Source organism: Chlorocebus sabaeus, chromosome 25 (genome assembly GCF_047675955.1).
Source record: "Chlorocebus sabaeus isolate Y175 chromosome 25, mChlSab1.0.hap1, whole genome shotgun sequence".
NCBI classification, from domain to species: Eukaryota; Metazoa; Chordata; class Mammalia; order Primates; family Cercopithecidae; genus Chlorocebus; species Chlorocebus sabaeus.
Genome location: NC_132928.1, coordinates 71,117,146 through 71,143,752, shown reverse-complemented (window position 1 = coordinate 71,143,752; position 26,607 = coordinate 71,117,146). Strand labels below are relative to the sequence as shown.

The window sequence follows — 26,607 nt, the reverse complement described above, 5'->3', positions numbered from 1 at the left end:
TCTGGCTGGGTTAGAAAACAGTTTATCTGCATAAAAGATAATTATAATTTTTTAGACAAAAGTGATTAAGAGCATGGAAGACAGAAAAGAAGGAATAGATATGCAGAGTGAGCACATGGAATCAACACAGTCCTTCAGTCCTTTAGTCTCCATGTATAGAGGAAGACCTTCCAGAAAATGGTTCTCAAACTTGAGCATGTATCAGAATCATTTGTAGGACTTGTCAAAACACAGATTGCCTTGCCCAGGGCCCAATCCACAGAATTTCGGACTCAGTGGGTCTAGGATTAAATCTGAGAATTTGCATTTGTAACACATTCCTAGGGGATGCTGGTACTGCTGGCTCTGCTGTTCCTCAAAGTATTCCCTGAGGCTCAGGAGTATTCACATCACCTAGAAGTTTATTAGAAATATAGTATGTCTGGCTCCATTCTAGACCTACTGCATCAGACTCTGCATCTTAACAAGGGACTTATTTACATGTTGATGTTTGAGAATCACCATTTAGGACAGTGTTTTTCAGCTTTGCCCTGAAGTGATTTCAACGTACAGCTATAAGAAGTGAGAAGAGCTGGTTTAGGATGACTCTGGGTTATTGTCTGCATGGCTAAGAGAATGCAAGAATGTATGAGGAAGAGAAGTTGTGTACAGGTCGACATCGTTCTGTTTTTGACATGTTGTATTTGAAAGTTCCTTTGGGACATCAGATGAAGTTGATTATTTAGATCTGAAGTCCAGGAGAAAGATGCGATAGTGAGTTACAGATTTGAGTGTCATCAGCATGGAAGTAATAATTAAAGTTACGGGTGTTGAAGACGTTAGCTCAAGAGGATAAGAAAAATAACAGGGGAAAAGCCGATGACCAGGGATAGGGGAAGAGGAGATGACAGAGGAAATGGGAGAAGAGTAGGGCAAAAGGTTTGAGCAAAAGTCAGGGATGGTGGGATGAGGAAGCTAAGGGCAGAGCGAGTTTTCAAAAGACGAAAGGATTTAATGATGTTTTATGCCTCAGGAAAGTCCAGTAAGAGAGACTGAGAAGTATCAGTTATTTGACCATCTGGAGATCACAGGAGGCCCTGCCACATGCAGGTTAGGGCAAAGGTAGCCACAAATACCCAGGGGCAGAGGTGTCCCCAGTAAGTGGGAGACACAGAAGTGGAAACATCAGATATTGGCAAGCTTTCCAAGAAGCTGAGAAGTACAGAAAAGGCCAGAGTGAGCTCTAGAAGGAGGTTCAGGGTGGAAGGTGAGTTTTCCACACAGAGAAGACTGGGATCTTGCCATTTGCCTTGGGAAGGAGCTAGTGATAAGGCAGGAAGTGGCTACTGAACCAAGATGGCAGGAGCACAGGATACAGGACATTGGTGGAGCTTGGCTTCAGGAGGAGCCAGAAGTAGATATGAGTAGAAATGAATTCGTAGTTGGAGGGAGTTTATACCTCATAGACTTTATTTTCTCTAGAAAGTAGAGGTCAAAGTCATTTGCTGGGAGGGGTCTTGAAGAATTTTTAAAAATTTTCATATACTTTCACAACAGATTAAAATCCTTTAATCTATATGTAAAATGTCTAATATACCTAGACTTTATTGTGTATAAAACATTCATTGTGAAATAACACACTTCCAAATCCACTCCAGGAAAAATTATACTTTGTCCATTAAGAATATTCAACATTGAATTCCTACCCAATATCCTTGCTCTTTGAATTTTATTCTCCTCCCACTCTTCCTCCCTGTTTCAGCTGTCACTAAAATTTCTTTTTATTTTTACCTGGATGATTTCTCAGTGTCTCTTCTATTTATTAAGCTGATTGTTGGAGTGTTTGTTCTCGTAATACTTTATTTCCAATATCTTGAAGGACTTTCACTCTATCTGTTCTCACCATTCCTAGCCCATTTGAATGAATTCTTTTCAAGTAAGATTTCTGAATGACAAATCTCTCTTCATATATAAACACACACACACACACACACACACATATATATATGTTCTTTTTTCTGAGATGGAGTCTCGCTCTGCCACCCAGGCTGGAGTATAGCGGCACAATCTCAGCTCACTGCAACTTCTGCCTCCTGGGTCCAAGTGAATCTCCTGCCTCAGCCTCCGGAATAGCTGGGATTACAGGCACGCGCCACCATGCCCGGCTAACTTTTGTATTTTTAGTAGAGTCGGGATTTTGCCATGTTGTCCAGGCTGGTCTCGAACTCCTGACCTCAATTGATCTGTCCACCTTGGCCTCCCAAAGCGTTGGGATTACAGGCGTGAGCCACCGCACCCGGTCTGTCTTCATATTTTTAATCAAATGAAAGTAGTTATGTTTTTGAGTTACAAAGATGATATATTCTTACACAGAAATATGAGCCATATCTAGTAGAAAGTAAAATAGTTTCTATTTGTGTGTGTGTGTCATGGTACTTCTTGCGATCCGTCATGTACAGCCCCAGTGAAGCTGACTGGAAACAATTTGTCTGCTAATCCTGGGTAAGAGACCCGAAGGAACAGGCTGTTTTGCCAGCTTGAACTTTTTCTCTTTTGTGAGTTGTTCTTGTGCAACCCAATGTAAAACCTGTGTAACTCTTTTTAACTCTAGGTCATCGTAGGGTATAGTTTTTTGTTTGTTTGTTTTTTCACTATAAATTGTTGAAGAATGTGATTCCAGAAGTGTAATGGAGTTGCCTTCCACCTTGCAGATTTAGGCTTTGAGGCTTGCCGTGGAGAGCATGAAGCCCACAGCAGAGATGGTTCATTTGCTGGTGGATGGGGGCCCACTGCAGCCTCCCAGTTACTGACAGACAGAGAGGAGGGGGCAGGGAATGAGAGGGGCCTACTCGAGGGCCCTGGGCCTGAACCTGCTGTGCCGTCCTCAAGGTGGGAAGCAGAGAAGAGTCCTGGCTCTTGTTCCAGATCCGAGAGGCAGGGATGAAGCATTTCCCCACCCCTGAATGTGACCTAAGGAAGTTTGTGCTCTGACCACTCAGACCAGCTGCTCCTCCTCCCCAGAGAGAAAAGCACGGGTTCCCAGATGGGCAAGCATGCATTCCTCATTACCCCATCTCGTGCCATGAGGAGTAGGAGGCGGAAGGGACCTCCTCCCCCTCAGCAGACTCAGAGGATGGGCAGGACACAGAAAACTAAGGCTCAAAAAGATGAAGCTAATAATTCAAGGTCATTCACTAGTGGTTGGTAGAGACTGAATGCAAATCCAGGTTGGTCTAACTTAAAACCTTAGCCCTTAATGGGAATAGACTTCAATCTCTATGGTACTTCCTTTGTTGTAAGCACTCAGAAGAAGGTAATAGATTCATAGTGGCTGGGGTTTGGGAGTCAGCTGTGTTTTATTTGCATACATTGCCCAGGGATTTGTTTGTGGTTTAAAGATTAAAAAGAGAGAAGAAAGCCCAGAAACTAGCTTCAGCCACAGAAGTGAACCCTAGCTTAAAAGGAGATAGACATATGGGATTTTTTCCAACTCTTCATCCTTCACCTTCCACACTTACTACTCTAAGATGACTTGATGCTATGTGACAGCCCATTCATTGGTCTCAGTAAATTATGTATGAAGAAATCAATTGACTTGAAAAATTGGGATGCTGGCCTATATTACTATATGTGTATTATTATTTATGAACTGTGTAGAAGTAAAGCTAACAGTTGCTGCCTGGAAAAAAATGGTATGGTATATCATGTCAAGTATCATGAGTTCTTAATTAGCAGCTTTTGAATTAAAGAGGGGGATATTAGTTATTATTACCTCTACTTAAAGAAAAATACTTTGATCAGTGGTTGTTCTAAGTGGTTTTTATATTTCTTTCAGATGTTGCCCATTTAATGTGGTTTGAAAGACTCTATGTTTGGCTTCAGTGTTTTGAAAAATACATCTTGTACCCAGCGCTAATTTTGAATGCCCTCACTATTGATGCATTTTTAATAAGCAATCACCGGAGACTTGGTACCCAGTAAGTGGTTAATGGTTTATCCTCATAATGATTTGGGTCACATTTTCAATATTGAGTGAATTTTCTGTAAACAGTTTGCAGAAGAAGCCAACCTTTACCGACTGTTATTGGCCATGTAAAAATAAGCCATGGTGGTCTTTTACTCAAAACCCACTGGAGCTAGACAGTTATTGTAGAGTGACTGGGGTGCAAATGAAGTTAGATCTGCTTGAAATGATGTTGTGAATAAGTGTCAGTAGATTTGAAAATCATCCTGCAGAAGCTTAGTCAGTGAGCCTTAATAAGAAGACGGAAGCACAGTGTGAGTCCAGGATTCCCGGAGTTCTTAACATCATGCTTAGAGCTTTATGAACTGCCTCATGTCATTTCATTTAGCAAATACTCTATCATTTTGTGCTTGTGGGAGGGGGAAATTAATCACTGTCACTGCTGTCTCTGAATTTATCAAGAGAAGCCTCGTAATTTAAACACTAGCACAGAGACTTCATACTGTCAAGATGCCCATGTCTTTCAAAGCATTAACAATGTACAGTCGAGTTACTGGTTTCATATATTAAAATTAATTCTTAATTTACAACATGGAAATCTCCTTGATAGTCTGTAGATTTGTCATTCTGATGAAAGGTGAAAGTTGCTGGTCAAAGAAGTTGTTAGAGTAGAAGGATATAAAAGAGATTCTTTCCCAGATTTGCCCATTAGTCACGTTGCTTAAACACTATGTATCCAAGTCAACCCTAATGCATAATCGCAAACATACTAATTCAAACCTGCTCTTCCTTTCAGGATGTCATGAGGACAAATTAATTAATATTCTCCAAAGATTGAGCAGGCTAAGATAAAAGGCATTTTAATACTCTGTTGGACTTTGAGTAGATTCATAGTCACACAAAGCAGACACTAAATGAAATGATCCCATAACCTGTCCTGATTGGACTCTGCCTTCCTTCTAGTCCAGACCTGTTTCTGTTAGATCAGGGCAAGAATTCTATGTCCTTTGATACTTAAAATTCTAGACTTCAAATCCAGGGATGAGAATTACTGTCACTGGATTTAAGAAGGCAGATAGCTGGACTGAAGACCCCTTATACAGTTTAGGTGGGACCCGATCTAGGAGATGGTCAGAATTAGAACATCGTGAGCTTCTCTAGGGCAGGAATTCCCAGTGTGATACAGTCCTAGTTGACCCTGTGACTCCCCCCGAGAACAAGGCAGAGCCTCAGTTTCTTGAATGGGGACACACATTCAAAGCCAGAGTAGCAAAGAAGGTATCAGTGCCACTCTGGGAAATCCAGCTAAAGGATTTCAAGTTTTCTCTATTCAACTTCAGGACAAGGACCTTGAGCTAAGCCTGTGGGGTTGAAGCCAAGTTGTTAGAGAAGGCAGATGCAAGGGCTAAGACTCCAGCAGAGTCAAATAAACAGTTCAGGGAGGGTCCATTTGGAAGTAATATTATTCTCCATCCCCTGTAATTTTTTTCTAGACACTAAAGTCAGAAAGGTGCACCTTACCTATATAGCTCTGAATATCCTCAATGCCCAGATGATAACATCAGCAATTGTTTCACTCAGAACCCAGAACTGGAAATCCCTTTCTATTCCTGATGCATCTGTAGAATTAAAAACGAAACATTTTTTAAGGTTTCAGGCACCCTACTAGACCAACCGTTCTCAAACAGGACAGCAGGAAACCCTGTATCAGTATCACCTTGAGACCTTTTCTAAACTAGCCCCTCCCTGTGATTTTTGAGAACCATTGTACTAAATAGTCACAGAGTGAACTTTTCAACAGCAGGCACTGTTTCTTATTCAACTATTCAATAGCAAACCACTAGTAAGTGTTAGAAGGATGAATGCATGAACAACCAAGTAGGGGTTTGGTAAATTAATGAGTTGGTGAACTGGGGTATCTTGTTAGGTGTTTGTTAGGTGTTTCTGTTTCTTAGAGAATCTAAGAGGATTCTCTCCATCTGTTCCAGGGCGTTGCTCACCAACTGTTACCTCAGCCTTTCTAAAACCTTCAACTAAGTGTGGTGTATCTTCATGTAACATCCTGGATAAGTTCTTGAAAACTGTGACTTTAATCAAAACCAATACAAAATGAAATAAAACAAATTTTACTATAGGCTAATTGATAGAAACAAGAGTTAAGTTCCATAGCATATTTCTGGTCACCAAAAACATCACCAAACTTCTAAATAAAGACCAAAACACTTCTAATGTTAAACATTGAAATAAATGTGAATGATACATACATTTAGGAAAGATGAATACGAACAAGTAAGATAATTATTTACCCAAATATTCCAATTCAGTGTATCCAGTGGCTGGAGCCTGTCCTGGCAGCTCAGGGTGCCCAGTGGGAACCCATGCTGGACAGGACGTCTCCTATTGCAGAACACACTTGCACCCACACTCACACTCACACTGGACCATATCAGCACATCAGAGCACCTACTGTTTACACTTTTGGGATGTGTGAGGAAACTGGAGAACTCAGAGAAAAACCCACACAGACATGAGGACAATGTACAAACTCCATACCGACAGTGGGGTCCTGGCCAGGAATCCATTGTTTTTTCCCATCGATGTTATACTGAAACAACATTGAATGAAGCAACGTTATTTGAGGACCTGCTGTATACAATGATCTATGAGCCTTTAATGGTGGCCGTTCCTATTGCAATGTTATCAAAGTCATGCACATGAGTCCTTAAAATCTCCCTCAGCTTGAACCAATCATCCCTACTAAACATCAAATGGATGCAGGTCATGGAACGTTGGTCACAGAAACAGAAAGTTAGATTTGCTTCTCATCTGGATTTTGCCCAAATCATCCAGAAAATCAGCAGTCTCCCCTGGAAACCAAAATATCCCTAAGTCTTCAGATACATTATCACTGGGGTTTCTCCACAGGGCTTTGGCTATCCCACAGGGGTTTTTGTACCTTGGGCTGTTGTCAAAGGCAAATATACCTGAAGTCATTTTTTCCTACTGTATTTTCATCCTGGGCATTAGTTGTGCACTGGAAAAGGAAGGCCAGTTATGGAGCAGTGTTCAGCCTTGCTGCAGGAACACTGAGGGCTCTGGGTTGAGGCTAAAGACAAACTTCCCCATCTGAAGTATGCATTGGAATCAATTGCTAGTTTTTCTCAGATGCCAAATCCAAGCCTGCCGTACAAGGCCTTGGGCAAACCTCACCTCACACATGCTGGAGCAAGGTGGAAACAGATGCAGTCCTAGGTCCGAAGGCACAAAAAACAGCAGATTGAGGCGTATGGAATTTCCAACATTTTTTTATGACAAAAATGACAGTTTTGTACTTCTTAAATAACCTCATTCTGAGATAAGATATTCATAATGCTGCTAAGGGTCCTGAGTCCAAGATTCTTCTAGGTTTAGGGAAATGGAGGCATGGCTCCAGTTTTCTATACTGAGCCAGGGAAAGAAAGCCTGTCTCTTACAAGTGCAACCATCTTCTAGAAATTTTCCCACCTCTGTCTTGCAGTTGCCAAATATCCTAGCACATTAGAATTGGAGGGAATCTGGTGAAAATGTGCAGTGCCTTTCTTCAGAAAGCCAGGCCCTTCAAGAAGGCACTTGCCTGCTCTCTGGGGCTACTTTGTGATGTGATCATTTGCCCTCCAATCTCAAGATGCATTGTTCATTGTTGACCTTATCATCTGGAGAATTGTACACATGACACAGACTCTCTACGTGGGTAGATAATAACAATCTAACCCCTTAGGCAAGAGCACTCAGGACTTCAGTCCTCAAAGCAAAGTCCTAGGAGGGTATTTCTTCACCTAACTGTTTTGCTGAGCTCCTTAACTGAAAAGGCCCAATCCATGGGGGAAGAAAACATTGATAATATAATTTTAAACAACAAAAAGGGAGAACAGAAACCTTATGTTCACTAGGATGACAAATATTCTGAGAAACATTAGAAGTTAATATGTAGAAATAGAAAAGACTTTATGAAGATACTGGATTATTTTCTCTATTCGGAATTTCCTATCTGTTGTTATGTCACTGTTCCAGTTGGATTCTTTTCTCATGAAGAGGCATACACTGAGCTGACTCTAGCAGGGGCAGCATGTTGCCTGTTTTCTCATTTGGCACGAGGCTTTCTGGGAAATGTCCATCATCACTGCAGTAGTGAATTCAGACAAGCTCAGCAGGAGCTCTGTGCCCTTGCTGAAGAACATGAGGGACTTTGAAAAGCATGTGATGGAAAGAAAACGTCTGTTGTAATGGCAGACAATGTGCTTGAGAGTCACTCAGGACTGAATTTCTGTTTATGTTCTGCCCCTTTGAGACCTTAGACAAGTTTCTCAAATTCCTTGATGCTCAGTTTATCAAATGCAGACAATAACGGAGCCCCCTAGATTGACTTTTTGTGCCTGTAAAGTGCGTAATGCACCATCAATTCTGGAGAAACGTGAGCGAACGAAACTCACCTAGCAGTGTGCATGCTGTCATTGATTGCATCTTTTCTTTTGTTTCCAACAGCTGGGACATTTTTCTGATGATCATTGCTGGCATGAAACTGTTGCGGACTTCATTTTGCAACCCAGTTTACCAGTTTATTAACTTGAGCTTCACTGTCATCTTTTTCCACTTTGACTACAAAGATATTTCAGAGAGCTTCTTACTGGATTTCTTCATGGTGTCCATTTTATTTAGCAAGGCAAGTGAATTAGCCGTTTTCTTCATTTTAGCATTTTAGGGGGAGCTGTTCTCATCAAATGATTTAAGAGTTTAAAACTTATTCTTTATTAAAAAATTATGGGAGGATATGAAATTGAATTATACATGTATGTTAAACTCTGGCTGCCATTTGGGGAAAATTGCCCATGGAATGTAAGTATGCCACGTTATTTGCTAAAAATCACTAATTAAAATGAATTAGCCATTAGTGTGACTCGAAATTTTATTACCTTCTTCTCTGTTAACAATCTCATTATAAAACTTCCCTAGATCTTAAAATGCTATGAATGAAAGATTAGCAACCAAGTTCTCTGGTCTCTCCCTCCCTCCCTTCCTTTCTCCCTCCTTTCTTTCCTTCCTTCCTTCCTGCCTGCCTGCCTTCTCACCTTCCTGCCTTCCTGCTTTCCTTCCTTTTCTCTTCTCTTTTCTTTTTGCCTCTTGAAGTAAATTTAAAGAACTGGTACACAAGAGCAGGGTCTCTTGGAGTATTTCCAACATGCTTAGCTTGTCTGAAGTCAAGATTTCATCTTCTGAGCAAATTTATACATGGGCAATGAGGAATCCTACTTATAATTCAGGCAAATATATGGGACTCATATGTAATGTTTAGTTAATGGGAGAGAAATAAAATCCTCTGGATACTTGGGGGTTCTCCCTGACCATATCTAGCCTGATCACTGTAACGAAACCTAGGTTTGTAAGCAGAAACAGAAATAAGTTTGGAACAACTCTTGGTAAATAAACTCAGTGATGATACAACCTCTTTCGCGTGGTGTTCACACTCACAACCCCAGGTGAATACAGCAGCCATGGGGTTTCTTGTGGAGACTGACTTCAGCAACACCTTTCCCCTTTTAGTTAATAATCTTTTTAATTGTAAGGTTTTCTAAATTTTAAATTTTTAAAATTTTTTCACCTCAATCAGTTCTGTTCATCTTTATTTTATTTCTATTACTTACCTTTTCCTTCTACTGCCTTTCTCTTGGATTCTCTTAGGTAACAAAAATAAAAAACTCTTGTATCATACTAAAGATGCCTCATAAGTAATTGCCACCACCCCATCATTCACGTGAATTTCTTCGTTTTTTATTTAGAGAAAGAGTCTCACTCCTTCACAAACACAGTGCCACTCACAGGCTGGAGTGCAGTGGTACAATTGTTGCTCACTGCAGCCTCCAACTTCTGGGCTCAAGTGATCCTCCTGCCCCATCCTCCTGAGTAATTAGGACCACAGGCATGCACCACCACGCCTGGCTAATTGTTTTAAAGACTTTTTGTAAAGATAGGGTCTTACTATGTTGCCTAAACTTGTCTCCAACCCCTGGCCTCAAGTGATTCTCCTACCTCGGCCTCCCAAAGTGTTGGGATTACAAGCAGGAGCCACTGCACCTGGCCCCCAATTTCCTCTTATAACTCCAACTGGGCACTAATTTTCAGTCACCTACATCCCTCTTGTGTCATCTTCCGTTGGTTTCTCACTATTACTTCTGCAGCCTGCCCCAATTTCTGTATTTTATTGTAGACCCTGGCCTTGGTCAAACATTTGTTTCCTGTTTGCTGAGTTCTGTTTTGTTCTGATTAACTTATCCCATTTTTCTTACTCTTCAAATCACAGACTTCCATAAGCGATTTTCCTTCCTTATGTATCAAATTCTGTTATCTCACATAATAAATGTAGCATTATATCCTATAATCTTTAAACTATTTGTGAAGTTACTAGAAATTATTTCACTGCTTGCAGGAGTAAGAGTTTATCATCAGATGTAAAATGTGGCCTGGCGCAATGGCTCACGCCTGTAATTCCAGCACTTTGGGAGGCTGAGATGGGCAGATTGCTTGAGCTCAGGAGTTCAAGAGCAGCCTGGGCAACATGGCGAAACCCAGTCTCTACCAAAAGTACAAAAATTAGCCAAGAGTGGTGGCATGTGCCTGTTGTCTCAGCTACTCAGGAGGCTGAGGCAGGGGAATGGCTTGAACCCAGGAGGTGGAGGTTGCAGTGAGCCAAGATCGCACCACTGCACTCCAGCCTGGGTGACAGGAATGAAACCCTGTCTCAAAAAAACAAAAAACAACAACAACAAAAAAAGATGTAAAATGTGCCAGAAGGAGTTCAATCCTGACTCAGGCATTATTTACATTTTGACACAATGATGTTTATATTCCTTTCTGAACCTCAGTTTCCTGTAAAATGGAAAATAATGCCTTTTTAAAAATGTATATATTAAAATGAACAGAATGAAAGGAGCTATTTATCAATATAAATAGGAGGATTTATCAATATAACTGAAAAAAGTTAAGTAGAACATACTCTCCAATAGAAGGTTGTGTTTTTAAAGCTGTACGTAAGTAGAAAAAGAGAAGTGACACACTGTGTGTGTGAAGGAACGTGGCCCCTTTCCCACACTAAACTGTCAGTTTCATATCATCTTGTATTCCTGAGTGGCTCCAGGTGAACAGAAGAGGAGTGAGGTTTCTTTCTGTAAGAGTCCTAGAGCCTGGCTTCTAAATAATTCCATGTCTGTAGTAAGAAGAGTGGCTTTCCTTTATGGGAGCACAGGCCATCTTTCCCCATCCTGACAGCATTCTGCACCGACAGCAGTCCACTGACAAAATATGTGGCTTGAAGTGGGTATCTCACCCAAAGCGGCTTTCAAGGGACAAAGAAAGGGAGTGAGCATGGCTGTCAGTCATCCTTCTAGTCAGTGCAGACACTTAGTGACATCCTGTGCAGAATGGGGAGGGTGGAACCTGATAAGGACATGATCTAGGCTGGGCACGGTGGCTCATGCCTGTAATCCCAGTACTTTGGGAGGCCGAGGAGGGTGGATTACCTGAGGTCCAGAGTTCAAGACCAGCCTGACCAACATGGTGAAACCTCATCTCTACTAAAAATAGAAAAAAAATTCAGCTGGATGTGGTGGCGGGTGCCTGTAATCCCAGCTACTCGGGAGGCTGAGGTGTTGCAGTGAGCTGAGATCCCACCACTGCACTCCAGCCTGGGCAACAGAGTGAGACTCTGTCTCAAAACAAACAAACAAACAAAAAACATGATCTAAAGCGAAATGCACGAAAACTTAGTTGTGCAGGCGTTTGACTCACTTGGCCATCATCTTTTTGAAGCACCAGTTAGCATATGAATAATTTCAGATAGAACCAGAGTTGCAGCTTTCTTATTTTCTCTAATTGAGGGAGCATTAGCACATAGTATTTGAATAGTCTACCCTTAGACTGGGATAATGGCTAAGTGTCAAAGAAAGAAAAGAAAAATTAGTGAGACAAAAGCTAGGAAAGTAGGCGGCAAGTCAGAAAGTTGGGGATTCTGAGTCCTGGCCAATCTCACCTCCCGCTAATGCCTGATCACTCTTCATCTTCAGAGAGCTGGTGGCAATGAGTTTTCTGGAATGAGAAGCAAGATCTTATTCTCCGATGAAAAAGAAGATAGTGAAAGAAAGAGAGTGTTTGTGCTTTTCCTGGAAAAAAACCAGTGGATATTAGTGACAGAAGATGATTATATCAAGAAGTTCACAGTTAAGGTCCCCTATAAAGATTCTGCCTGAAGGTCCTAATTGATAGCTCCTTTTCGTTCTGTTCATTTTAATATATTTTTTTCAAAAAAAAAAAAAAGTCTCTTTGAATGTATTTCCTAGGGGCTTTCTAGAAGCCTCCACTGTTGTGCTTACAGGCAATACTGCTCTCTGGGACGATTACTTGCAAAATGTGAAATGTTGCTTGTCCACTAGACTCATGGAAGTCCTGCTTATGACAGGTCCTGTCATCTGACCACTGCAGATGTCCCCCAGCCCTCCCCTCAGCCTTGCTCCTGCTTCACTAAATAGAGAATTATTATTAGCCTGCAGCCCCCCTCACAGAAGGGCTGTGAGGTTCTTGAAGACACATTTGGATGGGCACTCAGTTTCCTCAGAAGAAAGGAGCTGCCCAAATATAGGACACAGTATTATTTTGAGTTGGTTGCCTCTAATCCTTCGGGCTTTATGGGTAGAAAGGGAGGAGAGAAGTGATTAGTGAGAGGTTGAGATCAAAGCGCCAGGAGGCCAAGGAAGGAAACAGATGGCTTCCAAAGGGCCCAGGCCCTGCCCGCATGATATTCTCTACCTCCCTAAGCCCCCAAATCCCCCAATCCTCCTGAGGTCTGGAGAATGACTATTGCCTAGTCTCTTTAAGTCTGCCAGACCTGGTTAAAAAAAAAAAAAAAAAAAAAAAGGGGGTGGGGGGTGGCAGGGCCGGGCGCAGTGGCTCCCTCCTGTAATCCCAGCACTTTGGGAGGCCAAGATGGACAGATCACGATATCAGGAGATCGAGACTATCCTGGCTAACACGGTGAAATCCTGTCTCTACTAAAAATACAAAAAATTAGCTGAGCATGGTGGCGGGTGCCTGTAGTCCCAGCTACTCGGGAGGCTGAGGCAGGAGAATAGCAGGAACCCGGGAGGCGGAGCTTGCAGAGAGCCAAGATCGCACCACTGCACTCCAGCCTGGGCGACAAGGCAAGATTCCATCTTACAAAAAAAAAAAAAAAACGTTTGGGGGTGGAAATATTGAGTTCCAAGGCCGGAACCCACCAGATAAGTTAAGTGCAGCCTGTGTATTGAGATGGTGGGTGGGACACTTCCTACTGAATGGCGCTCTGGGCTTGCATGTGTGTGGATATGTGGGTGGGTGGGTGTGTGTTGGGGGCAGGGGGCAGTTGGGGAGGGTAGGAGGGCAGTGAGAAAGAAGGATCCCAGCATACCCTTCCTGAGATGTGTGACCCTCCAACCACACATCCTTCTTCCTCGCTCCTTCATTTCCTCCATCCAGTCCCTCTCTTTATCTTACTTCTTCAGTCATTCCTTTCTTTTAAGAACTTTTGTTATTCATTGGTGACATTTCTGGTTGTCTTGGTCTTTAGGGTACAGTAAAACGTGCAGATGAGGATATTTGGTTGCAAGGAATATTGATTGTTACAGGAGCAAAGATGACAAATACTCTTTCATGACCTCCCACTGGCCCTGAAAAAGTTCTTAAAAACCGTTGTTGGCTGGGCGCAGTGGCTCACGCCTGTAATCCCAGCACTTTGGGAGGCCGAGGTGGGTGGATTACCTGAGGTCAGGAGTTTGAGACCAGACTGATCAACATGGTGAAACCCTGTCTCTACTGAAAATCCAAAAATTAGGTGGGCGTGGTGTCACATGCCTGTAATCCAGCTACTTGGGAGGCTAAGGCAGGAGAATCACTTGCACCCCAGAGGAGGAGGTTGCAATGAGCCGAGATAGTCCCATTGCACTCCAGCCTGGGCAACAGAGCACAGCTCCATCTCAAACACAAACAAACAAACAAACAAAAACATTGTTTTTAAAATTGTGGAAACTTTGGGTTGTTACAGGATGTAGAAGCAGCACTTGAGAAAATCCTGCCATAGGATCATTCTGCCAGCATTTCCAGAATACGTTAAACATAAAATTCTACAGGCCATTAGTTCAACGTGGGACATAACACTTTTGCCACTTAGGAGATCAAAATGAATGCATGAGGTTGTATTTATGATAAAGCTGTATGAATGATCACACCAGAACCGTGATGTGTGGCTTTCTCATGGACAGCCACACTGGGGGTTCAAGTTATTTGAAATTGAAGTTTCTAAATGGCATTTTCCTTATTTTGTGAGTACAGGTAGGAAGTCTTGGATTAAAATTGAGCCACTTTTTTTAAAAAAGTACATACTTATACAGAAGTACTTGTTCAAAATACTTAATTCAAAAAAGCAATTGTTCATTCATTGAGCACTTACTGGGTGCCTGTCAGGCACTGCACTAGGTATTATACAAAGATTATTAGTAATACAAATGATGCCAAATCTTTGTTTGGTATTTTCTGTGGGCCAGGAACTGTTCTGGACACTTTGTGCATAATAACATATGTAATCTTCACAACAGCTTTGTGGGTGGATACGCCTCATTTGACAGGTGAGAAAACTGAGGCACAGAAATTAAGTGAATTGCCAGAAAGTCTCCTAGCTATACAATGGTAGGGCAGGATTCAAAGCCAGGCAGTCTGGCTTTGAATCTGTATTTTGTGATACTGCCTTCCCTGCTTGGAGAGTTTGAAAAAAGAGGCAGACAAGTAAAGAGATAATTACAAGAAAGGATGATAAGGGAGGTGATAGCGGTAGAGTTTCATGAGCGCCAGTGCCCACTCTGAGAGAACCAAAAACAATGCTCACCTTAAGCTTTGAGGAAGAATCAGTAAGTCAGGCAAAGAAGGCAGGGAGGAGTGAGTTACGCAGAGGAAGTTGCATGTGTAAAGGCACAGAAGCAAGAGAGGAGTTGGCACATTCCAGAAACCACGAGATATTTGGGAAGTGTGAAAACCTGGAAAGGGGAGTGGATGGTTGGGAAAGTAAGAGATGAACCCAGAGGTGTCTGTGAGATGGATCTCGAAGGACCCAGCATGCCATGCTACAGAGTGTGGACTTCATTCCTACTTCGGCTGATGGCTGTTAAGCAGAGGAAAAACAGATCAGAATTGCATTTTGGAAATATCCCTTTGTGGAATTGAATAAATGATGAGAAGGCATGGAGTCTTGGAACTGAATAGGAAATTATTGCAGTCATCCAAGCAACTCATGAGGACTTGAACTGAGGTGGCAGAAGTGAGGGGAAGAAGGGAACAAATTCAGGAAGCATTTGAGAGAGAGTTGATTGTGTTTAGTGACCAGATAGATTCGGGAGAGAGTGCACTGCGGGTGAAAGCCGCCTCTGGGAGAGCTCTCAGCATACTTCAGTGACTAGATGAAAGGGGGTGTCATTAACTAGATTAGGGAATAATAAAAAGAGAAAGACATTTTTGGGAAAAGGATTTTTTTTTAAGATGGAGTCTTGCTCTGTCACCCAAGCTAGAGTGCAGTGGCGTGATCTTGGCTCACTACAACCTCTGCCTTCCAACTTCCAGCGATTCTCCTGTGTCAGCCTCCTGGGTAGCTGGGATTACAGGTGCCTGCCACCACACCTGGCTAATTTTTGTATTTTTAGTACAGACAGGGTTTCACCGTGTTGGCCAGGCTGGTCTTGAACTCCTGACCTCAGGTGATCTGCCTATCTCAGCCTCCCAAAGTGCTGGGATTACAGGCGTGAGCCACTGTGCCCAGCCGACAAAAGAGAATTTAACAGTTTACATAACTTATTGAATGACCCAAAGGCATTAATGATGGCATTGAAGTTCTGTTTTTATTTCTCCTTCTCTCCCATCTGTTGACTTTATAGTTAGACTTGCTGTCTCTGCGTGGTGGTAATTATGGTCACTAGCAGTTCTACATTTATAGCATTCTTATGACTAATAATCCTCACCCAAAAGAAAGAGTATCTTTCTTGGTAGTTTCAGCCAAAGTCTTGGAGTGGGGGAGAAGTCTCATCGACATTTTGTGTCACATGTTCATTCTTGAACTAGGTACAATGGCAGGAGGGTTATGGGTTCCCTAGCTGATGAGTCCTGGACTGCCTGCCCACCCCTGGAATTTCAACCAAACCACAGGGACTGGAAGTCAAGGGAAGCAGATGGAAGTGGCAGGTGGCCACTGCATTGGACTCCACAGAAGGTCATGTTTAACATACTGGTGCCTGTGAGTGTTTTAGAAGCATAGACTGCTGGGATTGGACTTGCTGGGTCAAGCTCTTGAAAGGGTCTCAGTAGAGAATCGTTCCAAAACACATATTGCTACCAACAGGGATGACCAGCATTTAAGAAACAGGTAGAGAAAAAAGGATGTAACAAAAGATTGAGAAATGACCCATGAGACAAAATTAAGTACAGTATAATAGAAAGCAAGAAAGAAAACAGTTTTAAGAAAGAAGGAATAGTTCAGCAATGCCAGAGCCTTCAGAAATCAAAGCTCAACACTGAAATGCCACTACTAGATTTAGCAACAGAGAAGCCACTGGTAAGGTTGACAGCACAGTAGTCCTGTTAGAGTGAGTTCTTCAAGGTCAGGTACTCCGTTCTTCCTTCTTTGTATCCTCTGTGCTTTCTTTAGTGCCCTTAGTAGGGCAAGGTCTCAATACCTATTTGTAAATGACCAAGTATGTTCATTGATCACAGGTCAGTGTATTTAAATGTGGGTGTTTGGGAACTTTGTTATATGTTGTTCAGTGAGTCTGTCTTTCACGGAAAACTCGATAGTCACAACCACTTTAGGGCTGTTGATTCTTTATTGGTCCAGAAGAGGTGAATGGTGTTAAACATGATGTTTTTGTTACCTGTGAAGGATTTAGTCCATTGCCCTTGCAGGAATAAGCATGCTAAATATGTGTGATGCAAAGACTAGTCTGCAATGTGCACTTAATGACGTAATGACGCCATCTCTACATTTAAAATGCAAGCATTAACACTTTTAGTACCAAAACTGAGTCCTTAGGCATTCCTAGCCAGGAAAACCGTGAACAACAAATGTTATTTCCTCTGGTGCCATTAATCTTAGTGTGTTTCCCTCTGCTTCCTCCAAGTTTCTGGATGATAACATCTGTACCCATCTCCTTCACAGGGTCAGTATGTGGACTAATTCTCATTATCCTGAAATAAGATGGTGGTCATAGCATCCCTACATTATGTTTTTGGTGAGATAGTTTTGATTCATGCTCCATTTTCAGTTTATTTTTAGCTCGCTTTCCCTCGCTGTGCTGAAGAATGGACTTGTCAGATTTATTGATCTTTTTCATAATCCTGGAATTTTCAGTAAGGTCATTTCACAGTTTGCTCTCTGTTGGATAAGACTAACCCTCATAATAACTTCAATCCATAAGGCCTAGTGTTCTTCATACCCTATGGCATACTATCCTTAAGAAAGTACATTTACTCTGATAAAACTTAAATTGTCTACAGCTTTCTATGGAAAATTTGTCTGGATTACATACCAGCCGCTTGGTTGTCATTTGAAAGTATGGATAACAAAGAAATAATGAGAGAGAAAACGAGAATGAGAATGAAGAGAAGAAGGACCAGTACAGTAGAAACTTTATATTCAACTAAACCTGGCAGGTGGTTGGTTGGTTAATTGAAAAAAATTAAGCAAGAAATAATAAATGATACCTCTATATTTGTCTTTATTATAATAACTTAAAAACTTACACATTAACTTCCATGACCAGTATTCTGATGGAGGGTGAGGACTTCCCTTTGAGTGGGAATCTACAAAATGACTATATGGTCTTTTTCAGTGAACTATGCCCATGATACATTTTCTAGGGTGTTCAATTTCCATTTCTGTTTTTTATTCTACTTGAATTGAGATGTTAAAGGTTTTTTGTGAAACAGTCTGAAAGTAGTCCACATTTTCTTTCTTCCCAAATCTCTTCTCATTCATATCTAGGTCCACAGCATTGTCTCTAGAGACTTACCTTCATCATTAAGCATTAAGCATTCCACTTAGTTGTGATAGACACAACTGTCTTTCATTTGCATTCATATTACAAGAAGATTTTTTTTTTTTGAGACAGAGTCTTGCTCGTGTCACCCAGGCTGGAGTGCAATGGCACAATCTTGGCTCACTGCAACCTCTGCCTCCCGGCTTCAAGTGATTCTCCTGCCTCAGCCTCTCGAGTAGTTGGGATTACAGGCACCCACCACTACGCCCAGCTAATTTTTGTATTTTTTTTAGTAGAGATGGGGGTTTCACCATGGTAGCTGGGCTCGTCTTGAACTCCTGACTTTGTGATCCGCCCACCTCGGCCTCCAAAAGTGTTGGGATTACAGGCATGAGCCACCGTGCCCGGTCAGATATTTTTTTTTTTAATATATTTTGGCCCCTCTTTTCCTTTCTCCGCCATCGTGGTGTGTTCTTGCCTCCGCTTCTCGCCATGTCTTCTCACAAGACTTTCAAGATTAAGCAATTCCTGGCCAAGAAACAAAAGCAAAATCGTCCCATTCCCCAGTGGATTCAGATGAAAACTGGAGATAAAATCAGGCACAACTCCAAAAGGAGACATTGGAGAAGAACCAAGCTGGGTCTATAAGGAATTGCACATGAGATGGCACATATATTTGTGCTGTCTGAAGGTCCCGATCACATTACCGTATCACACTGAAAATGTCACCACTATCTGGAGAGTTCGACGTGTTTTCCTCTCTGAATCTATTATGAATGCGTTGGTTGACTGGGTTCAGTAATAAATATGTGAGGCCTTTCATTTAAAAAATATATATATGTATATATATAGGACTAATTCTAGATTTACAGAAAAGACATGAAGATAGTATGGAGAATTCCCATACACCCCACACCCTGTTTCCCTGTTACTGATATCTTATATTTGTATGGTACATCTGTCACAATTAATGAGCCCAAATAGTGTGTTACCATTAAAGTTCATACTTTATTCAGACATCCTGAGTTTTGTCTCATGTCCTTTCCATGTTGGAGGGTCCCATTCAGAATACATTGAGTTATCCTGCTTCCTTAGGCTCCTCTTGGCTGTGATAGTTTCTCATGTTTTCTATGTTTGTGATGACTTGACAGTTTTGAGGAGTACTGATCAGGTATTTTATAGACTGTCCCTCGACTGGGATTTGTCTGATCCTTTCCTCATATTTATATTAGGGTTATGTGTTTTGGGGAGGAAAACTATGTAGCTCAAGTATCATTCTCATCACATTATATCAAAGATTTATGGCCAGGCACAGTAGTGCATGCCTGTAATCCCAGCACTTTGGGAGGCTGAGGTGGGTGGATCACCTGAGGTCAGGAGTTCGAGACCGGTCTGACCAACATGGTAAAACCCGTCTCTACTAAATACAAAAAATTAGCCAGGCATGGTGGCAGCCTCCTGTAATCCCAGCTACTTGGGAAGCAGAGGCAGGAGAATCACCTGAACCCAGGAGGCAGAGGTTGCAGTGAGCCAAGATGGTGCCATTGTACTCCAGCCTGGGCAACAAAAGCGAAACTACGTCTCAAAAAAGCAAAACAAATTTATAATATTAACATGAATCATCATATTACCATTAATGTTAAGCATGATTAACTGGCTTAAGTATTGTTCATAAACGTTTTCCACTGCAATTTACCCTTTTGTCCTCTTTTCCATCCTATATTCTTTGGAAGAAAGCCACTATGCACAGCCCACATTGAAGGAATGGGAAGTTATATTTCACTTCCTTTGGGGGAAAGTACCTAAATTATTTGAATTCTTCTGCACGGGAGATTTGTCTAAAGAGACAAATTCATTCATTCATATCAGTATGGGCTCAGATATTTATTTTATACTTGGGTTATAATCTAATATTTATCTTGTCTCCCAAATTTTTTAAACTTTGGCTACTTGGAGCTCTTCAGTTGGCAGCTTCTGTGATATAATCCTACTTCTCTCTCTCTCTCTCTCTCTCTCTCTTTCTCCCTCCTTCCCTCCCTCCCTCCCTCTCTGTGTGTGTGTGTGTGTGTGTGTATTTTGTGTACTTTCTAACTTTCTGTCACTACAGGATGATCTAGGTTCATCCTCACATACTTCCCGTCCCAGTCCTAGAATAAGCCATTTCTCCAGGAAGCCCTGTTCTATTTTATTGGAGAACAGTATTGATCTGAGTACTAGATGTACTTATTGATACTGGGGTGTCATTGCATCTAGGCATTCTCAGCTGAAAGAGCAAGGAAATATATCCGTATATACACATGTCTAGAAATATGTTTGTATGTCTGTAACCACCTATATCGGCATTAAACTAAACATGAGTTCAAATTGATGTTTTCAAATCTAATCCATTACTACATGGATCATTCTAGCCTTTTCCCCTTGTTTACTGTAACTTTCCATTCCAATAGTGAGAAACTTAGCTTCTACCATTTGTCATTTGTTTTGTTAATTGTTCAATTCCAATACGCATGTACAGTCACCCGTTGGTATCTGTGGGGGATTGGTTCTAGAACCTTCTGCTCCATAGAATTGCCTTTCTTTTATGCCTTTAACAACAATTACTTGACCATATTTGAATGGGTCTATTTCTTGAGTTGTTTTGCTCAATTAATATGTGTTTCTATTTTGCTAGTACCATGTTGTCTTGATAACTATCATTTTATAGTGAGCTTTGAAATAGTGTGATTTTTTCAACTTTGTTTTTCTTCTTCAGTATTGTGTTGGCTATTCTATGTTTGTTTATTGTTATTTTGCCTTTCATACAAATTTTAGAATCAGTTCTCTAGATCTGCAAAATATCTTGTTAGGATTTTGAATGGGTTTATGCTGGATCTGTAGATCAAGTTGTAAAGAATCAACGTTTTAACAATATTCAATCTTCCAGTCTGTGAACATGAAATATTATTCCATTTATTTAGATAGTCTTTGGTTTCTTTCTTCAGATTTCTGTAGGTTTTTGTATATAGATACTGCACGTATTTTATTATATTTACACACACATATTTTGTCTTATTTGGTGCTATTGTGGAGGGTGTATTTCTTTTTAAATTTTAAACTCCAGTTGTTCCTTGCTAGCATATAAGAAAGCAGTTGACTTTTGTTTATTGACTTCGTATAGGGCAGCCTTTCTATGCTGACTTATTAGTTCCCAGACACTTTGGTCTGAATCTTTTTGTTTAGTTTCTTTGTACCAAACTTATAGTTAGTAGTTGGCTCTTTTTTAAAAAAAATTTTGTTGTTGTTGTTTTTAAATCTACTCTAACACTTTGTTTCTTAATTTGTGTATTTAGACCGTTCACATTTAAATTGGTTGTTGATATAGTTAAATTAATATCTGTCATGTTTGTAGCTATACTTTTGATGTTTCAAGAATGTTACGTAAGTGGAATCATACAATATATAACTTTTGGGGATTGTCTTTTTCACTCACTTTTCTAAGATTTTTTCACACAATATTATTCATCGAGGTTGTTGTGGAAATCAGTAATTCATTACTTTTCATTGTCGTAGGTAGTTCCATGCTAAATTTTTAAGGAAAATGCCAGAGTGGCTATACCATTTTATATTTCCACCAGGAATGCATGAGTGATTCATTTTCTCTGCATCCTTGTCAACATTTTATATTCTCACTATTTTATTTTAACCACTCTGATGGATGTATAGTTATATCTCATTGTGGTTTTAATTTACATTTTCATAAAGGTTAGTGATATGGAATATTGTTTAGGTGCTTATTCTCCATTTGTATATATTCTTCTGTAAACTGACTTCATAGAGTTTTTTTATGATCTAGATTGGATTGTTTGGGTTTTTACTGTTTAATCTTGAGAATTCTTTATATACTCTATTTTTTTTCTTTTTTCTTTTTCTTTCTTTCTTTCTTTTTTTTTTTTTTTTTTTTTGAAATGGAGTCTCACTCTGTCTCCCAGGCTGGAGTGCAGTGGCAATGATCTTGGCTCACTGCAACCTCTGCTTCCTGGGTTCAAGAGATTCTCCTGCCTCAGCCTCCTGAGTAACTGGGACTACAGGCGCATGCCACCATGCCTGGCTAATTTTTGTAGTTTTAGTAGAGACAGGGTTTTACTATGTTGGCCAGGCTGGTCTCAAACTCCTGACCTCAGGTGATCTGCCTGCCTCAGCCTCCCAAAGTGCTGGGATTACAGGCATGAGCCACTGTGCCCAGCCCTATATACTCTAGATTTGATTCCCTTGTTGGATATGTCATCTGCAAATATTTTCTCCCACTCTGTAGCTTGTCTTTTCCTTTTCTTTATAGGGTCTTTCACAGCACAAAAAGTTTTAATTTCAGTGAAGTCTAATTTATCAATAATTTCTTTTATTCATCATAATTTTGTGTGAAGTACAAAAATCTCTTTGCCTGGTTCTAGACCCCAAGATTTTCTCCTGTTTTTATTTTTATTTTTTTTCCTAAACCATTTTTTTTGTTTTTTGTTTTTTGAGACAAGAGTCTCACTCTGTCACCCAGGCTGGAGTGCAGTGGCAGGATCTCTGCTCACTACAAGCTCCGCCTCCCGAGTTCACGCCATTCTCCTGCCTCAGCCTCCCGAGTAGCTGGGACTACAGGTGCCTGCCACCACGCCAGGCTAATATATTTTTTTTTTTTTTAATTTTTAGTAGAGACGGGATTTCACCATGTTAGCCAGGATGGTCTTGATCTCCTGACTTTGTGATCCGCCTGCCTTGCCCTCCCAAAATTACAGGTGTGAGCCACCACGCCCGGCCTTTTTTTCCTAAAAGTTTTATACTTTTCATTTTATACTTAAGTCTGTGATCTTTATTGAGCTAGTGTAAGTTATGATACTTAGGTAAAGGGTTGTTTGCTTTTAACTTTTTTGCCTATTTATATCTAATTATTCCAGCACTATTTGTTGAAATGACTGTCTTTCCTTTCTCTAATTGCTTTTGCACCTTGGTCAAAATCAGTTGCTCATGTTTGTGTGAGTATATTTCTGAGAGCTATATTTTATTATATTGACCCATCCATTTATTCCTCCACCAATACCAAGAAGTCTTGATTACTTTAGTTGTACTGAAAGAGTTGAAATTGGGTAGATGGATTCTTCCCACTTTATTTTTTCCCAACATGGTTTTTGCTGTTCTAGTTACCTTTGCCTTTCCTATAAATTTTAGGTTAATTTTTACTGCATCTATAAAAAAACATACTTGCTGAGATTTTAATAGGAATTGCTTTAAACTTCTATATCAGTTTAGAGAGAATTGACATCTTTTCTACATTGAGTCTTCCAATCTGTAACTACAGTAGCCATTTATTTATCTTTTGATTTCTTTCATTAGAGTTTCTTAACTTTTAGCTTATAAATTCTGCACAAGTTTTGTTAGATTTACAACTTATATAATCCTTTTTTTGAGTGGCTATGAATTGAATTGTATGTTCAATTTCAGAATGTATGCTTTCATTGCTGGCATATAGAGATACAATAGATTTTTGTAAGCCTGAATTTACTTACTAGTTTTGGGAGGGTTTTTTTTGTTGTTGTTTTTGTTTGTTTGTTTGTTTGTTTTTTGTTTTTGTACGTGCCTTGGGATTTTCTCTGTAGGTAACCATACCATCTGTAGGTAAGGATCATTTTATTTCTTCCTTTCTGATCTGTTTACATTTTACTTCCTTTTCCAGTCTTAATTGCACTAGCTAACACCTCCAGCACTATGTCAAATAAGAGTGGTGAGAGTAGATCCCTACCTTCTTCCGGACATTAGAAAGAAGGCATACAACTTTCACCGTTAAGTATGAGTAAGTTGTAGTTTTTTTGTAGGTCTTTATCCAGTCGAGAAAGTTCCCCTTCTCTTCCTATTTTTCTAAGCAGTTTTACATAAACAAAAGTTCCGTTTTGTCAAATGCTTTTCCTATATTGGATGATGTAACTCTGTGATTTTTATTATTTATCCTGTTAATAGCGTGGATTACATTGATTGATTTTTGAAAATTAAACCAACCTTGCATCCCTGAAACAAAACCCATTTGGTTATGGTCCATAATTCTTCTTAAATGTTTATGAATGCTATTTGTTAGTATCTTGTTAAAAATTTTGGTCTATATCAGGAGAGATATTGACCTATATTTTTGTGTATGGGGTTGTAGTCTTTTTTTTTTTTTTTTTTTTTTGGACAGTGTCTCGCTCTGTCGCCCAGGCTGGAGTCCAGTGGCACCATCTTGGCTCACTGCAAGCTCCGCCTCCCGGGTTCATGCCATTCTCCTGCCTCAGTCTCCTGAGTACGGCTAATTTTTTGTATTGTTAGTACAGACGGAGTTTCACCGTGTTAGCCAGGATGGTCTGGATCTCCTGACCTCGTGATCTGCCCGCCTCAGCCTCCCAAAGTGCTGGGATTACAGGCGTGAGCCATCGCTCCCGACCGGGGGTTGTGTTCTTTTGTGTGTATTGTCTTTGTCTGGTTTTGGTATCAGGGTAATACTGACTTCATAAAATGAATTGTAGTATCCCTTCCTCTCCTATTTTCTGGAGAGATTTTGTGGAATTAGCATTAATTCTTTAAACATTTGTTAGAATTCTCCAATTAAGCCATCTGGTCTGGAGAATATTTTGAGGGAGTTTTTAAATTTATAAGTTAAATTTCCGTAATACTTGTAGGGATATTCAAATTACCTATTCCATATTGGGTTTTCTGATAGCCGTGTTTTGGAAATGATCTGTTTCTTCTAAATTGACAAATTTACTATTGTTCTGTTGTACTATGTGTTGTTGTTCATAGTATCCCCTTATTGCCCTTTCTACATCTGCATATTCCTTAGCGATACCTCCTATTTCACTCCTGATATTATTAATTTGTGTTTTTCTTTGTCAGTCTTTCTAGGGATTTCTTAATTTTATTGATCTTTTCAAAGAGCTAACTCTTTGTTTCATTGATTTTATTTTTGTCTTATTTATAATTTCATAGATTTCTGCTTTTTTTATTATTTTCTTCTCTTGCTTGGGATTTATTTTGCTCTTCTTTTTTGGGGAGGCTCTTGAGGTGGGATATTGTTATCAATTTGAGACTTTTCTTCTTTTCTAATGTATGCATTTAGTGCTATAAATTTCCTTCTGTGCACTGCTTTAGCTGTGCTCCACAGATTTTGAAGTGTTATACATTCATTTTCATTCAATTCAATGTATTTTTCTTGTTTCCCTTAAGACTTCTTCTTTGATCCATGAATTATTTAGAAGTGTGTCATTTTCCGAGGGTTTGGATATGTGTTATCTTTATATTATTCATTTCTAGGTTGATTTCTTTATGGTCTGAGTACACTGTATGATTTCATTTCTTTTCATTTTGTTGAGTTTTTTTGTTTATTTTGGTGTCTATGTGTTTGCGTGTGTGTAGCCTAGTATATGGTCTATCTTTGTATCTGTCCATGAACACTTAAAAAGACTCTGCGTTCTCCTGTTCTTGGGTGGACTATTCAGTAAAAGTTGATCATATCCTGTTGCATTATAATGTTGTTGAGTTCTGCTGTATTGTTATTTTCTTCTGTCTAATTATTCTATTAATTGTTGAGAGTGATGTGTTAAAATTTCCAATCATAGTTGTGATTTGTCTGTTTTTTCTTTCAGTTCTATCAGTTTCTGCTTCACATATTTTGCATTTCTGTTGTTTGCTATATACACATTTAGGATTGGTAGGTCTTGGGGGATTGATCCTTTTATCATTACATAATGTCTTTTCTGGTCATTTCTTTGCTTTCTCGGAGGTTTATTTGCTAATGATGTCACTGATCCTGTTTTTGGTTGATATTCACATAATACATATTTTCTCATCCTTTTGCTTTCAAACTGTTCATATCATTACATAGGCAGCATATAATTGAGTTATGGTTGTTATTCCATTCTGCCAATATTTGTCTTTAGTATATTTAGACCATTTCATTTAATATAATTATTGATGTGGTAGTGTTTATGTTTGCCTTTTTTGTTGTTGCTGTTTTCACTTTGTTTTTTCTTTATCTTCTTTCTTGTTTCCATGGATTATTTGAACTACATTTTCCACAAGAACTCTCAAGATACTAATCATAGTTATCTTATATCTCCTGTATGATAATTCTAACATCTATATTATGTTTGACTGTGGTTCTGAGGCTTGCTGGCTCTTTAATTCTTTAAACTATGGTTTTTCTTGCCTTTTGCTATGCCCTTAATCTTTTGTTGAAAGTTGAACCTGTTGTATCAGGTAACAAAAACTGAGGTAAGAAAGCATTTGGTGTGAGAATTTATGTTACTCTAAGAGTTAGGCCATGTTTAGTGTTGCTTTAGCTGTGGGTCTCAGAGGCTTCCGATTTTTCTAGTGTCCTTATTTTTGTCTCATCTTGACTTTTGGTTTCCCTTAAAGCTTCTCCTCAGCAACAGTTTATGTCTTGTAGCTGTTATCTGTGATCTAGTGTTATTATATTGAGTTCCTGTTGGTGTGCTGGTAAGGTGTGGGGTAGGGGGAGCATTCTATTATCTTCCAATTAAATCTATTTTTAATTGGGCCTGTGTCTCCAGGCTGTGACCTTCACAAATGTTTCCAAAGTGGCAA

General features: G+C 40.0%; 2 protein-coding genes across 2 annotated transcripts in view; both read left to right on the top strand.

Moving 5' to 3' along the window:
- The window catches only part of PCNX2 (pecanex 2), a 312,991-nt gene that overhangs the window by 150,840 nt on the left and 135,544 nt on the right, over positions 1-26,607 (top strand). The window contains exons 20-21 of the mRNA XM_007989814.3: positions 3,815-3,956; positions 8,465-8,642. Coding sequence (XP_007988005.3) covers positions 3,815-3,956; positions 8,465-8,642 — 320 coding nt within the window. The remainder of the gene's footprint in view (positions 1-3,814; positions 3,957-8,464; positions 8,643-26,607) is intronic.
- Positions 17,921-18,989, top strand: LOC119619671 (putative ribosomal protein eL39-like 5). Its single transcript, XM_037986031.2, has one exon. It carries the CDS (start codon positions 18,406-18,408, stop codon positions 18,661-18,663), a length of 258 nt encoding a protein of 85 aa, XP_037841959.2. The 5' UTR covers positions 17,921-18,405; the 3' UTR covers positions 18,664-18,989.

Bases quoted from the DNA above. Each gene is read 5' to 3' on its own strand.
- LOC119619671 (XM_037986031.2), top strand. From the start codon at position 18,406: ATGAGCCACCGTGCCCGGTCAGATATTTTTTTTTTTAATATATTTTGG.